Source organism: Carassius carassius, chromosome 10 (genome assembly GCF_963082965.1).
Source record: "Carassius carassius chromosome 10, fCarCar2.1, whole genome shotgun sequence".
NCBI lineage: Eukaryota > Metazoa > Chordata > Actinopteri > Cypriniformes > Cyprinidae > Carassius > Carassius carassius.
The window spans coordinates 20,831,272-20,846,723 of NC_081764.1; the positions used below are offsets into that span (position 1 = coordinate 20,831,272).

At 35.0% G+C, this 15,452-nt stretch overlaps 1 protein-coding gene across 4 annotated transcripts in view; it reads right to left on the reverse strand.

Moving 5' to 3' along the window:
- Positions 1 to 15,452, reverse strand: part of rptor (regulatory associated protein of MTOR, complex 1) — a 260,643-nt gene that overhangs the window by 119,457 nt on the left and 125,734 nt on the right. For all 4 annotated transcript variants that reach the window (XM_059560532.1, XM_059560531.1, XM_059560530.1 and 1 more), the window contains exons 9-12: positions 9,285 to 9,385; positions 5,561 to 5,705; positions 2,315 to 2,390; positions 95 to 196 (exon numbers count right to left, since the gene is read on the reverse strand). In XM_059560532.1, the coding sequence (XP_059416515.1) occupies positions 95 to 196; positions 2,315 to 2,390; positions 5,561 to 5,705; positions 9,285 to 9,385 (424 nt within the window). The remainder of the gene's footprint in view (positions 1 to 94; positions 197 to 2,314; positions 2,391 to 5,560; positions 5,706 to 9,284; positions 9,386 to 15,452) is intronic.

Here is a 15,452-nt window from a genome sequence, read left to right on the forward strand (position 1 = left end):
CCCATGTCAGCAGTGTGTCTATTTTGACTAAAAATGCTGTCTAGATACGCCATTCATTCGATTTTGAAACAACTTTTGAGAAAATTTTTGTTACCTGCAGGACAATGGGCAGCTGCTCTGGTGGGTTTCTGTTCTCCACACCCATTGTCAGCCACACTTGAAAGGCCGTCAGTTGCTCAGCAAAGAATGGACTATGCTGTGGATATACAAACAAATTGTTAGATGCAGAAAATTAATTTAGCATTAAATACAGTGGCCAAGAGAGATCAACGTGCTGCAAATATAAAAAAACACCTACAAATTAAGAAAATAACTTAATCAATTTGACAACACATGTGCTGCAAATTAGGGGTGTGCGAAAAATATCGTCCGATAATTAATGCGCATCTCATCAGTAAAGCCGGTTATCTAATCAGCGGTAAATTCCATCTGGTGCGCGATTTCACATAGAGCAGCTGTTACTAAAATATGAGTCCTCGATCTATACAATTTCTTTCTCCAGTTCAAAAGTAACAGACCAAGCAATGATTACAAGCAAAATCGGTCAAAAACGATTCTAAACAAATATGTTGGTGGATTTTGTTCTGAGAGGAGAGCAGGGGAATGACTTTTTCACTGAAGCAATGGTTTAAAGTTAAAATGCCTCGATGGATTTGTTTTTCGTTGTTTTTTTACAAACATGCAGCTTTTCACTTCACATGTGATGCTTATATCAGCTATTCAAATTCTTATTCTGACGGCACCCATTCACTGCAGAGAATTGAGTAAAAAAATGTCTTCATATATATTTAGATGATGAAACAAACTCATCTACATCTTTTTTTGTGCAAATTTTCATTTTTGTAATTAAATATTCCTTTTAACTTAATGTACAGCATATCCTGGCATAGTATTTGTGATTACTCAAAGGTGTGTCTGACTCTACCACTAAACACTTAATGCACAGTGGTTTTGAGTAATTTGCACAACTCTCAACAAGTAGCTGTCACTCTTTCCACTGTACCACACACTTTTAGGTGGCTTTCACACTGGCAGTTTAATTCGAACAATATGGCTCGCATAAAAAAATTGTTAATGTGAAAGCTGTTATGCGGACCCGGGAGTGCCAAACTGGAGACTAGCTGTAAGTGGTGGTCTGAGTTTGGTTCTTCTGGAACTGTGTTGCGTGATTGTGAAAGCAGCTCGGATTTGGTTGCACACTTCAGAAATTGCATTTTAGCTTATGATGTTGTCATTAGAGTTTAAGCTGCAGAAAGTCGCATTCATGCAATGACAATACAACAGGAGATGCAAGTGTCCTTGCATCATGTTGTGCATGAAGCAAAAAAAGACCTGTGTTGTGTGTTCTATCATGTACAGTGTACGTTTGTAATAAAGTAAGACGAGTGTTGTTAAAAATGTGTGGGAAATTAGACCAATGCTGCAGGCGGCTTCAGGAACAATCACACTCTGATTTGTGCCACAGCAAACATGTTCAGTGTGAAAGTCCCCTAAGTATGAAATAACATGACATAAGCAGCTCTCTAATTATAATAATCTTACTTTTCTATAGCACACAGACACACACACAAAATATAAGCATATACAAATGATTGAATCCCAAAATAACAATAAAGATGGGGTGAATGTGAGAGATTATTTGTTTGGTCCCAGCATTGTTACATAACTCAATTTTAGTCTTTCAAACACTCTTTTAAGATCCTGAGAACAGCAATATGGGCAGCATCTTTTACACTAAAAGATTAAATCACATCAGGTTGAGAAATCAAGGTCATTTAAACCATTTCACAAGACAGACACCGATTCACAAATCTCTGAAAGTCGCAAAAGTCAGTCCATTAGATAGCTCTTTACAGATCCCAGGAGAGAAATTCAGCTGTAATAGCATACGTGCATATCAGAAACAACGAGAAATGCACCTCATATCCAGTAAAACTGAGCACAAAATAAAAAGTCGAGAGGGTTGGGGGTGGATAAGAAAATAAAACAGACAGGGGCTCAGCAGCTGTTAGAACATGTGTCCCTGACATTTTCAGACATGGTTTTCATGAGGGAAACACAGGTTTGAAAGTCCCCCCTACATTCAGTATCTTTGCTTTGGTTGTGTCATGGAACCAGATCCAATTTGAAATCAAATATACAAATCACTTTGAGTATGATTAGAGATTCTACAAATTTATTGAAATCATAAGTAGGATTTGCAATGCTAATTTGAGTCAAATTAATATTAGCTTTAGAAGACCCTGAATAACTGAACATGAAATAGCCTTTCTCTGTCTGATCTTCACATAGAGGCAGTATCAGTCATGCTCACCCTGAAAGCTGTGCCCTCCTCGATGATGGTGGGAAGCTGGGAGAGGCAAATGTCCACCGCTAGGTCCCATGCTTGCCTGCACGCACACACACACAGATTTCACATTAATCAATCTTACAGTCCTGTTTCTTGCTGAGATTTTAGGCTCTGACCAGATTAAATTCATTGTTTGCAATCTTTGAGACATATTTCACTCCTCCACTTAAAGGATTAGTTAAAAATTAGAATGAATGAGAAAATCGAAAATTATTTTAAATGTATTATTTACACCCTTTCACTCATATTGTTCATTTACAAAAAACACAAATGTTTTTAACGAAACATGAAAGTTTTATGTCTCTCCAATATGCAAAAACCTGGACGAAAATATTTCATTTAGGCATATGTTCACAGATAGACATTGACATATCATAAATCAAACATATAATATATAAAATGTGGTAAACACAAGATCATGTGGTTTCTTGATGCTAAAGAACCAATGAGGTTTGGTCACAAGAAGCAATGTTTGTTCTTGCACATAAAGCAAGTACAGTTGAGATTCCATTTACCATTAGGGATGTAACGATTCATTCATTCAGTATTTTTTCTGCTATATAACCTGAGAGAATTGCTTTGATCACTGAACCTGCAACACATTGGCTATATTTAATTCATGACATTACATAACACATCAAATGTTTTGTTTATTCAAAAGCTAAAACTATTGCTCTAATATGCTTTGCACCAGGATTTCTCCCAATGGAATTTAAATATTCAAACATTTCATGGGAGAAAAGTCCCAATATTAGGCCAGCTAACAACGGTCTACAGCACAGGGCATTCCTCCCGGCTCTAGTATACTCAATCCATTGGCCCACTGTGTCTTACGGGTTTCGCCAATTGATCTGCTTTTCCCTGTCATTAAAATATTTTGTGTTGTAACTTTTTCTGAGCAAAGAAATTTCCCTTCCCTCTGCTGGCTGCCCCATCCCACTTTTGTTGCTACGGTATGTGTTCCATGATAAAAAGGTATTCTACATGGATGAACGGAATGTAAAGTTAACATTACTGTACAGTACAATTTAATCAAATCAGTAAATTCACCAAAGAAATACAATCTAAGTACCTGCTTTGTTCGTTAAATCATAAAATCACTTGAATTTGAGCCTGAGAGTCGTATTATTCTGCCACGTAATCATATAACAATAATGATCATTCATTTTATTTATTTTGTAATCTAATTCACAAAAACTGTATGCATAATAATGGATTACATGTTTAATTTATTAATAAGATATATTCATTAATTTATTCAAATAATTTACTTACAAAAAATGCTGCTTAATTATAAATATAGCCATCATAATAAATATAGAAGTTTTTTTGAATGCTTAAATTACTTTTAGATTAAGTACAAATTCAAAGGGTGGTTAATGCTTGCATACATTCAAGGATTCATTTGTACATTAGTTTTATAATCATTTTAGATTGTTAATGGTTATTTATTTAGACAGTTGTTGTGCCTTTGATGCACACTGCAATGATTACTTTACAAAGATCAGTCATATTCTTTCTGTCTGTTTCCTGTATCATTTCTTTCCTTTACTCCCGCCCTGATTTATCATGTCTCCTCCTAATAGCGGAAGGCACTATCATTCCTCTCAAATGTTCCCGTAACTCTTTCCTTCTTTACCAAATGTTCCTTCTCTTTCCGCCTCTCTCCATGTCTCATCTCCTGTTTCATAAGACCAGAAGACTGAAGGAACTTTCTACCCAGCGTAACTAAAGAGTTCTGATGCTCCATTATAAAAGTGAAATCTATTTCTCTCTTGCTAATGGCATGTATTGAGATTCATAACAGAGAAAAAAGTTTTGATTCCATCATACTCTGCTGAGGATTACACAATGCAGGTTTAGTCAACAGCATGATACTGATGATGGAAAAAATAATAAACTATATTTATCATTCACAATATAGTTTATGTAAAATGCAGAGGGAGAGATCTGTGTGTAAAATACCAGAGTAAATAAATGAGTAGTGCCATTCACTGTAGGAAAACGCCCCCCGCCCCCTTCTCCAGGGAATATTGTTTAAAAACTGGCTTATGGATTTAACTTTTTTTTAGAAATATAATAAAATATAATATTACTGAGAGTTTGCCTTGATACCAAAATATCAATACCGAAACAATACTTGATAATTATTTTGCTACAACAAAATCTTATGTGCTGCTGAATACTCAACATTATGTAAAAGTATAAATTAATAATTTAATTTTGATATTTATTGTTTAAATATTTAAAAATATATATAAACATCAAAATGATCACTTTAGATGTACAGTAATTAAAATATTGCTTTAATCAAAACAATGGCATAAGGCCTTGATGCAGTTAAGTACACATTAAATAAAGAACAAATAAATATTTTAAAACAAATCGAGTCCATAGCCTATATGATGTACTGTAGAAATCTTGTTGTTGTAGTTTTTTTTGTTTGTTTGTTTTTTTATATCAACATGGTACTAAAGTTAATTAATAATGCCGAGTTGGAAAATCTACACTTATATTTTAAACTATAAATTACAAAATAGAGGAATTTGTTGACTCTGCACCCAGCTCTGCTTTTTACTGGGACAGGGACTTCACTGTTATTTTGCAAGTGAAAATTCCAGAAATCTCTAGCTTATCCAGTGTTCAGACAGTGTAGTTGCTGTCCAATATAAATACATCAGTTGCCATAGTAATGAACGTGAGCACGATGCCAAAAGGCTTGTCTTCTACAACATCTGAAAGTACCTTTTATTGTGTAGTATTGAATTTGTTTTTGCCTGTGTTATTTTTATCACATTTTGCCATGGTGATGAACAAAATGAGTCATATGAAAAACTATACATCTCAAAAGGCAATTCTGTATATTACACATTCATGAGTACGAAATTAGACCACATATTCTGTGACTGAAATTGCTCATTTGTTCCCTCAAAAAATGTTTGTATATTGCATTACTGTATATTGCATTAATACATTTCACTCTGGACATTCAGACTCAAAGGCATTTAAAAGAAAAAACATGAAAACTGGATTTTAAACCATTTACAAATATGGATTTCTTGTCTTTTTTACTGTTTAGACTAAGAATAACTAAACGGTTAGAGTTTTGTCTGGTCTGAACAAATTGTGCATATACAGTATTAGGGAAAAAAATGTAGTACATTCTGCATGTGTGTGTGTGTGTGTGTGTGTTCACATCCATACACTTACCACATAGCGTGCATGTATGTGGGTGGCAACCTGGGGCTGCTAACTGGTGTACAGTTATATGACCTCATTATTCTCTCAGCCAATAAGAAATTTCGAAATAGACTGGCCACCAAAAGATCTTGACGAAACAATTTCTGAAAGAGATCTACAAAGTTTGAGAGAGAGAGAGAGAGAGAGAGAGAGAGAGAGAGATGAAAAAAGTATGCATTATGAAGAAAATTACATGTGATAAATGGTAACTTGATTAAAATTTCTAAATTTTGTTTTGTGAAGTGCTCAGTCTTAATGAGACCCTATAATTATGATGTGTGTGCACGACAGATTAAACCCTGGAGATTTTTATTATGTAGATTTCTCTCTGATGTACAATAATTAATAAAAAATGTGTGAGAGGTCAGGATATACTAGCAGAATCATATCTGGCTCCTCCTCGGGACAGAGACAAGAGTAAAAACTTTAAAGTTGGTTTCATGTGATGCTTAAATTTGGGAATTTATATAAATGTCTCATGTTTTAATGAAGATCACTGTAAAAAATGCCAACAAAGCAGTTACAGGGCTTGTAAATGCACAAATAAGCATCATTATATTTCTTTATATTTATTCTTCTAATCTGATTGGCCAAGCACTGTTAAAAAGTAATAACATTCAATATAAGAGCACTGGAATCATTTTACTGTTTGTCTCACTTCACTTGGCCTGCCCATGAGGCTGTTTGACCAACATGTCCAACAACCAATCACGGTTCGTTTCGTTCAGCATCACGTTTTGGGACGTGGTAATGTCGCCACAATAACAGACCAGTGTGTAAAACTCGTGGATGTATTTTAAAGATTCTATGCCGTGAACTTTAAATATTTCACATATTTTTGAAATTCCAGTGTTTAGTTGATCCTGAAAAGTGTAGTCACAGTTGTAAACACTACAGCTTTCTTCTTTCGTGAGGGGGTTTGGCACCATGACATCTTTTTTTTTTCCAGTTGGAACGTTAAAAAACATGACTTCGACACAACTGAAGTGTTGCCACTTTGTGCCATATATCCATCAGACATTTAGCCAATGGTCCACGGGTGTGACATCTGAGGTTAAGACTAACCACTGCCAGCCTGTGAGTAGCTCTGGGGCATGCAACAGTTGATCCTGATTTGGCTTTTGGAACTATTTTTGATTTTTCTATTGTGAATTAAGGTGACTCTTTAGATTATGGAACACTATTCACTATTAATTAGTTGCTTATTTGCATGCATATTGCAAGTTGGCTGTTTATTAGTACTTATAAAACACATTAATGCATGACCATATTCTAAATTCCTTAACCCTAACCCAGTGGTTCCCAACCTTTTTCAGCTCGCGGTCCACACAACCACACACATATGTTTGCGCGGCCCACTTCAAAAAATTAACTGACCACGCTATTGTTGGGTTAATAACTAAGTACTCAGAAGCTAGATTGTTAACTGTATTTATTGAATGAACTAGGGCTGTGCGATATGGAAAAAAAAAAAAAAACGTGATTTCTTTGATCAATTTTGCGATTGTGACACACACCAATATGCTTTTACAGTCATAAATGCATTCAGGATTAATTTGAAACATATTTCCAAAAGAAAACCAATTAGAGCTTTATGAAAAAGTTGTAACGTCTCTAGAACAGACATAAGTCAAAATTATCACTATAGTAAAGATGTAACAAAATGTAAAGACTTGTGGCAAAAAAAAAAAAAATCCCGTGTCCAGGGATTTTTTTTTTTTTGCCATGCATTGTTCATAGAGCTCATTAAATGTAGCGGTGCCTCAGGTGTTTGCAGTGTGTATACAGTATGTGTATGCGGCCAGCAGCGAGAGCACATAAATATAACGCGAAAACACATTAAAATAATGCACAAGCGCGAATCTCTCTGTTTGCACGCAGATTTCCTTTGCGCTGTCACAAAACCAGAAGTATTTGCTCAGATACACGCTGCTCTGCGCGGAGAGAGTGTGCGCACTTAAAACGTGTCTCCTCTCACTTAAACTGCGTCCTGTGCGCTCACAACTCTCTCTATGCTCATGTGTTAGATATTAATTATTTTCGCACGTTTTTATTTCTAGCCTTTTACCGCGTGCAGTGTGAACGCTCCGATCCATTAACATGGGCTCTGAAAAAAGGCACATCACAGACAGTGTGTGAACCCAGTCTGTTCTGTTCTCGCGCTAGGTGCGTTGCATTCTGATTGGATCGGATAGCATACTACAGGAGGTCAGGGCCGCGGAAAATCGTGCTATAAAGCGATTTAGAATCGCGCACGCTCAAATCGTGATTTTATGGCGATTTCTATTAATCGCACAGCTCTATAATGGACTGGAAATGAACAGAAAATAACTCGGGCTGGCACCACTCAGCAAAACTGGAAAACCAGATCCAGGCAGAGCTCAGCAGCGGATAGATAGTCACCGGAGCTAGCAGTCAGGAGGAAACACAACAGCCATTTATGCATGTTTGAATTTGTTGTTCTGTAGCATATGTAGCAAAAATATCTAAGATAAATTGGTGATTTATTCTTAAACCAATCAGCGAGCTCGAATAGTGGAAGCATAATAACAGTTTAATATTTATTTTTTTGTTATTTAATTATATATATAAAAATGATGTTATGTTATGACTTAGACATTTTTACATATATTAACAATATTATTTCTTTTAATAGTAATTGGCGGCCCACATGCAATACCACTGCGACCCACTATGGGGCTGCGGACCACAGGTTGAAACCACTGCCCTAACCAATATCTAAACATAATTACGATAACAATGTATCATTACATTTTTTTTTTTTTTCTGAAAGCAAAATGTTTTCATATACAACCTTTTGAAGATATTTTATGATATTCCTTCATGGGTTTTGTCTCAAGACAGTCAGATATTAAAAAAAACATCAGTTGGATATTGGGATCTGACAAACACATTTTACATTTTAAAAGTTAAAGTAATAGTAAAGTTAAAGTTACTAAACTATAAATGAAAATAATCAAAAGCACAGACTAGGGCTAATTGAGTAAAAAGGCTATTTTAATTACCCCATTACACTTTACAGTTAGTGCTATCATACAAATACACTTAACTTGTAGGTTTAAAATTCCACATGGGTCACATTTGTTGTCCAACTACAAATATTTTAGCAAAATGTATATTTTAGTCCGTTATTGCGCTCCCATTTCATTGAGCTGTTTCTGTTAGGCATGAATGGCGGCACATCTAAACAGCGCATCTCTGTCAGTCATACAGCCTTTCTTTCAAAGCATCTAACGGGGCGAGCGCGAGCCGCTTTGAACTGAAACTATAAACTATAGGCTACTAGGAGATAAATAAAATGCAGAAATTATTTAAATGCAAAAAAAAAAAAAAAAAAGAAAACGCTCTGATTGGTTGACCTCTTCATCTTTTTCTGTTGCTTGTTTTGAATACTGCTTCTGGACAGGGGTGTCACTAGATTTTTTGCATAGTTTAGAGTGACAAATCGCACACAAATTTGCACAGTTAAGCCACATCACCATGTTAAAGTATGTGCGTATGTGTAATTTTGTGGCAAATCTGTGTTCTAACTGAGCCAAAGTCATTTAACAGATGTTGAATCATCAAAGTAAAATTGTCACTCTTTTGGGAGCCCTGAAAGGTCTGTGCCATTGATCGACAGAAAACTAAATCTTTAGAGATTACGAAGAGCTGGATTTTAATCAGGACAAACCTCTCGGCAGGACATTCCATGCAATTGTGTCAGTGATAGCTGTGAAAATCCAGTTCAGCTCCCCTAATGGTGTCCTTCTGTCATTCAGCCTGCCGGGGATCCTGAGAAAAATAGATATGTACATACATGAAACCCAACAATTCATTTTGGTGTTTATTAAAGAGAAAGACAGTAACAATATAATGCTAAGTGATTTTTGCACTGTTGCCGATCTCAACTGAATCAACACTGAACAATAAAACTATTGTAGAGTGAAACTGAGTTTTGTTTTATTACTGAGAACCTTTTCAACACTGTTATTAATTAAACTGAATCAAGTAAATGAACTAAATTAATTGTTGAACTAAATTGAGCTGAATAATGACACCACTGTCATTTGTTGAGCTGCATAAAAGCTGAAATTAAATTTATTTTATAACTAATACATTTAAATTTTACTAATTCAAAACTTTAACACCATTATTTCCATGTGTTATAACTCTGAAGCTGCTTTGAAAAGAGAGTAACACAACAAAAACACATCTAAATCAAAATCCCACTTACTGCCCAGTGCCCACTGGAGACAAGATGACACAGGGCATCTAAAACCACAATTTATTTCACAAACACCACTGGACATAAGTCATCTCACATCATTTCAGTCAGTCTGATCTGAATCTATATAATATTCTTTCAAAACATCTACTCAGTGAGCACAACTTAGAAAAAGGAAGACAAAAAAACTGGATACAGAGAGAACAGCAACTGTGACTTGAATCAAATAGAGGATGAGAAACACTTTCTGCTTGTCTGTCCCAAGTAAACCACTACAAGGGAAGTATTCTTTTCACAATTTGCAGCACTGAACTCTTCATTCTTTACTCTAAATGAATCTCTTGCTCTAAGAGATTATCCGATATATACTTGGAGAGGAAGACATGGCAGCCAAACTAGCAGCAAAATATACACCAGACACACCATATGAAATGGTTAATCCACTGTATTCATTTGCTTTATTTTACATATTCTTCACTGTATATAATTGTTATTGTTATATTTAATATTAGATATTCTGTTTGCTATTGTTTTTTGTTTGCTTGCTTTCCTTATTTATATTAATTTACGGTCTCGGTTATTACTTTGGTGGTTTAATTATATTCTGTATTTTACATACAGTATACTTAAAATGCTTTGACAATACTATAATGCAAATGTCAGGCCAATAAAGCAACTTGAACTTGAAGAGAGAGAGAGACAGAGAGAGAGAGAGAAAGAGAGAGAGACAGACAGGAGAAAAAATGCAGCAAAGCAACATAAATATTCCTTTTAATTAACTATTTAATCATTTAAGACAGAATTCTGCATTCTGTGACTGCAGTCATGATTAGAAACAGATTAGTCACTGGACTTGTGGGTGGCACCATGAGACTAACTTAAAGAAGATAAATTTGTCCTTACTGTTATGTGCAAAGTGAAGTAGACACACACACACACACACACACAGCTGTTAAATGTAACCTAAACAGAGACTTACACAGAATACCCATAAGTAGATGAGGGAGAAACATATCCATTTACACTTGGTGTTTAAATCAAATGTGCATTTGTGCATGTTCTGTATATGTGCAAGCTATTTCAGATTTCTCCAATGTACAAACTAAGCTCTCACAACTTACATATGAATGTGAAAGGAGACAATAAGATGAGTAGATCAGCTTTGTTTCTGCTCTAATAGCTGTAAGACCATGGTAAATACTGTAAGAAGTCAGTTGGTGGAGAATATGTGGTCTTTTGTGGATGTTTGACCACATTCAACTACACTACAAAAGTAAAGGAAATGTGTTTTTGACTAGCTCTGGAAATGGCTGAAAAATAACAAGGTCAAAACATTCTAGACCCAGTTGTAATGGCTGGATAAATCAGACCCATTAGTATTTGATATATTTAACAAATAATAATACAGACCCCTTACCCAACAACTGGACTGGGTGTCAGGATGTCTTTGAAACCGTAACAAACAACCAGAGGCAGAAGAGGCCTCTAGTTACCATATAGCAAGGGCACATTAACCCCTTAACTGTCATGCACCATTTTTAAAAATAGGCATTCAAGTGCACTATTCAAACTTAAATTGTTATAATTCATGAACACTTTAGAATACAGTGGAAAGGTAGGTCTCAGTACCCAGTTTATTTGGGCCAGGTGTATTATTACCGTTCTTGTACATTGTCTTTTGTATTGTATACTGTTTTATGCATGCTTTATAATAGAACCATTAGTTAATGTAACCTCACCTATAAATTTTAGCTATCTACGAATTCATATTTGATTATCTAAATGATAGTGAATATCAGATGTTGATACCTATGCAACATATTAGAAATATATGAATCTTTAATATTTTTGTATGGGATGGTGTTAGATTAAAAATGATTAATAGATGCACAAAATTTATGCATGTATCTTACTAACCACAAACAAATGCCTTTCAATTTGAAACTGTGTAATTCAGTATTAATTGATTGTTCAGCGATGTATACAAATACAGACAAAAATTCTGTTCTGCATTAATATATCAAATAATTAATGCAAAAAGGAATCCGTGCATAAGTGGATCAGGTGACGTGTGCATTAATTGACATCTAATTAATCTAATAATAATTAAGAGTCGATCTTGTTTGGTTCATTTGGATTTTGAGACTTCATTTTTTGCAATGTACAGCATTTCACCCCCACCCCCCAAACAAAACTACCAATGAAGAAAGACCCAGTGCAATTCATGAAAGGGTACACATTTTGAAAAATTTGCGAATGTATATACAGATGCTTTTTAAACTGAACTGAGCTGGATGATGACATCACTGAATTCAATGATGAACTGCCTTTTTGCTTTATTGACACACTATTTTCCTATTTAATGCTGTTCAGTTGCTTTGTTACAATCTAGATTGTTAAAAGCGCTATATAAATAAAGGTACCATAAAATAAAGTTTGACAAAGTACCATAAAATAACAAAATTACTGTAAAAAGCATAATTTACAGTTCAGATACAAGTTTTCACAAAAACAGTTTTATAAAATGATAAACTTTACATTTCAGCCTTTAAAGTCAAAAGTATTAATTAATATATTAATTTAAACAATTATTATCAATAAAGTATATCAATTAAATAGCAAATTAGGGGTGTGCGATATTGACACAGAAGCTGCATTAGAAGTGTCATTTACATACATGTACACAATGTTTAATGCAGCTCAGAGGGACATACTGGAATACTTTAACCTGCAGTTACACATCCATGAATAATGTTTTGATATTTTAAACATAAAATATTGAAAACTGATGTCTGAAATTATTTAAAAAATTAAGATACCTTAAATGTGAAACTAAAACCGAATCTTTTAAATGATCATGTTGTTCAGAGACACAAAACAGCCCTGTAGCTGTGTTTGAAATGATTTTTTTTTGTTGGAGAAAGAGCAAAACAAAAGGAAATGAGGTGTCTAAAACGTTATCTCTTAACATTAACTACTTGTTTATTTAACTGTTGTACAAAATCAATATCACATTTGTAAACATGCTTGCTTTTGAAAAAAAAAAAAACCTCACTCTTCGTGTAATATGAAATTATATAAATATAAATTTTCTGCCCCATCTTAAATTATTTGATCATTCAAAATGCCTTTTAATAGACTGATTAATGCATGCTGTGAAAGAGCGCACTCTGAAAAGCACTAGTCTAACCATCTAGAAAAAAAGCACTTGTCTAACCTACTTGTGTTTGCTTTTCACAATATACTCATTATATTAAATTGTACATTATTAAAACTTCAATTACGATATTATCACAGACCATACATATTGCACACCCCGTGTTAAGATTTTTATAATGCATTGTCTTCTTATCGATCCACCAGTTCACATTTAAAGCTCTGAGTGTTAAAACATGGGTCGATTATCGCATTGTTCTAAACTCTGAACAAAACAACAGTTGTATTGAAAATGCTCATTTATTCTGCCAGTGGAGCGTTTGGTAGAAATATAACTTTCCCTGATAACAGCAGAACACAAAGCAGCGCAACACTGGACTTTGAATGTGCAGTGCTTATGTTTATTCAAGGAAATCATGTCGTTAGCCTTTTTAAGTTTAATCATCACATTCAGCCCAATTTTAAGACAAAATTAAGACTTTCTTGTACAATTTTAAGACTTTTTAAAGTCTTAAATTTGATACAACTAAATTTAAGACTTTTTAAGACCCCGCAGAAACCCTGTACACAGTTTACGCATATATTTAATGTCATTCACTCATGATTGAATTGACAAAAAACATGGCACTCAATGCAGTTACACATGTATGGTGTTATATACCATACATGGCACTATTTACCGGTGTAAACAGTGCCATAGATTTTACATTGGCCATCATGTGGCAATTTAACACAGCACGAAAACTTTAACCCAAGGTAGTCCAATCCTGCTCCTGTCATGTCCAGCACAATTGAGCTCCTATCCTAATTAAACACACCTGAACTTGCTAATGAAAATCTTTAGGATAACAAGGCTGTATCCAAAAGCTGAAAAAAAACATGCCAGATAGGGGCAGTGAAGCAACAAGTCAGCTGCCCAAGCTTTCGAACACAGCCACAGAAACTTCCAGGTAAGTGTGCTGGGGCAGGTTGGAGCTAAAATCTGCAAGACACCCCAGCTTTAATTCATAGTTGATGTAGTCTAGGTCACTTTAAGTTGCAACCTGTCTACATTGGCATCTTCGCACTAAAAATAGATTTTGTTTTAAATATAAATTATTGGAGTACATTTTGCAAGAAAACACTACTTCAGTTTTTCTTCAAACTTCAAAATTTCACATTTAATTCAATGTGCAATTCAATGAACAAAAATACTGCATAGATTAACTGGAACAACTTCGATGTCAGGAGCAAAATACAGAAGAAGCATTGCTTTTCCTCTCTTGTCCATGACATTACACCACCAATCCATTCATTGCCATGAATTTCCATTTCTTTTGGAATGAAATTTCCAGCAAATGGGGTACTGTCTGATAGACACTATAATAACATATTTTAATGCAATAAGACCATTCTCATATAAATCTTTAAAGAAAGTAATCATGTTCCAATCGAATGTATTTTCATTCGGTAGATTGTTTTGATTTGCTAGCAATTTTTATGTATTTAATTTTTTCTGTGTTGTTTGGCAGTTCTTTCTTTCTGCATTTTTTTAGCAATTAAAAAAAGGGACAAAAGTCTTCACTCAATGATTTCAATTCTCACCTTAATGGGTGAAGGTGATCTTGGTTTTCATCTCAGCAGCTGAGAAGAGGTAACACACCATGGGGAGGAACATATAACCACAGCAGGAAACTGATGGGGTATGACCACCTGCTGTATTTATGTTTTACACAGTTGTAATGTATCGACAGTATAAATATTTGTTGCTAAACTGCTTTTAGATCTTTGTTTCAGTTGTTTCTGTGATGTACTGAAATATAATTACAAGCACTTCATACATTTCAAAGGCTTTTATCGACAATTACATGACATTTATGCAAAGAGTCAGTATTTGCAGTGTTAGCCCTTCTTTTTTAGGACCTCTGCAATTCGACTGGGCATGCTCTCAATCAACTTCTGGGCCAAATCCTGACTGATAGCAACCCATTTTTTCATAATCACTTCTAGGAGTTTGTCAGAATTAGTGGGTTTTTGTTTTTCCACCTGCCTCTTGAGGATTGACCACAAGTTCTCAATGGGATTAGAAGATCTGGGAATTTCCAGGCCATGGACCCAAAATTTCAACATTCTGGTCCCCGAGCCACTTAGTTATCACTTTTGCCTTATGGCACGGTGCTCCATCGTGCTGGAAAATGCATTGTTCTTCACCAAACTGTTGTTGGATTGTTGGAAGAAGTTGCTGTTGGAGGGTGTTTTGGTACCATTCTTTATTCATGGCTGTGTTTTTGGGCAGAATTGTGTGTGAGCCCACTCCCTTGGATGAGAAGCAACCCCACACATGAATGGTGTCAGGATGCTTTACTGTTGGCATGACACAGGACTGATGGTAGCGCTCACCTTTTCTTCTCCGGACAAGCCTTTTTCCAGATGTCCCAAACAATCGGAAAGGGGCTTCATCGGAGAATATGACTTTGCCCCAGTCCTCAGCAGTCCATT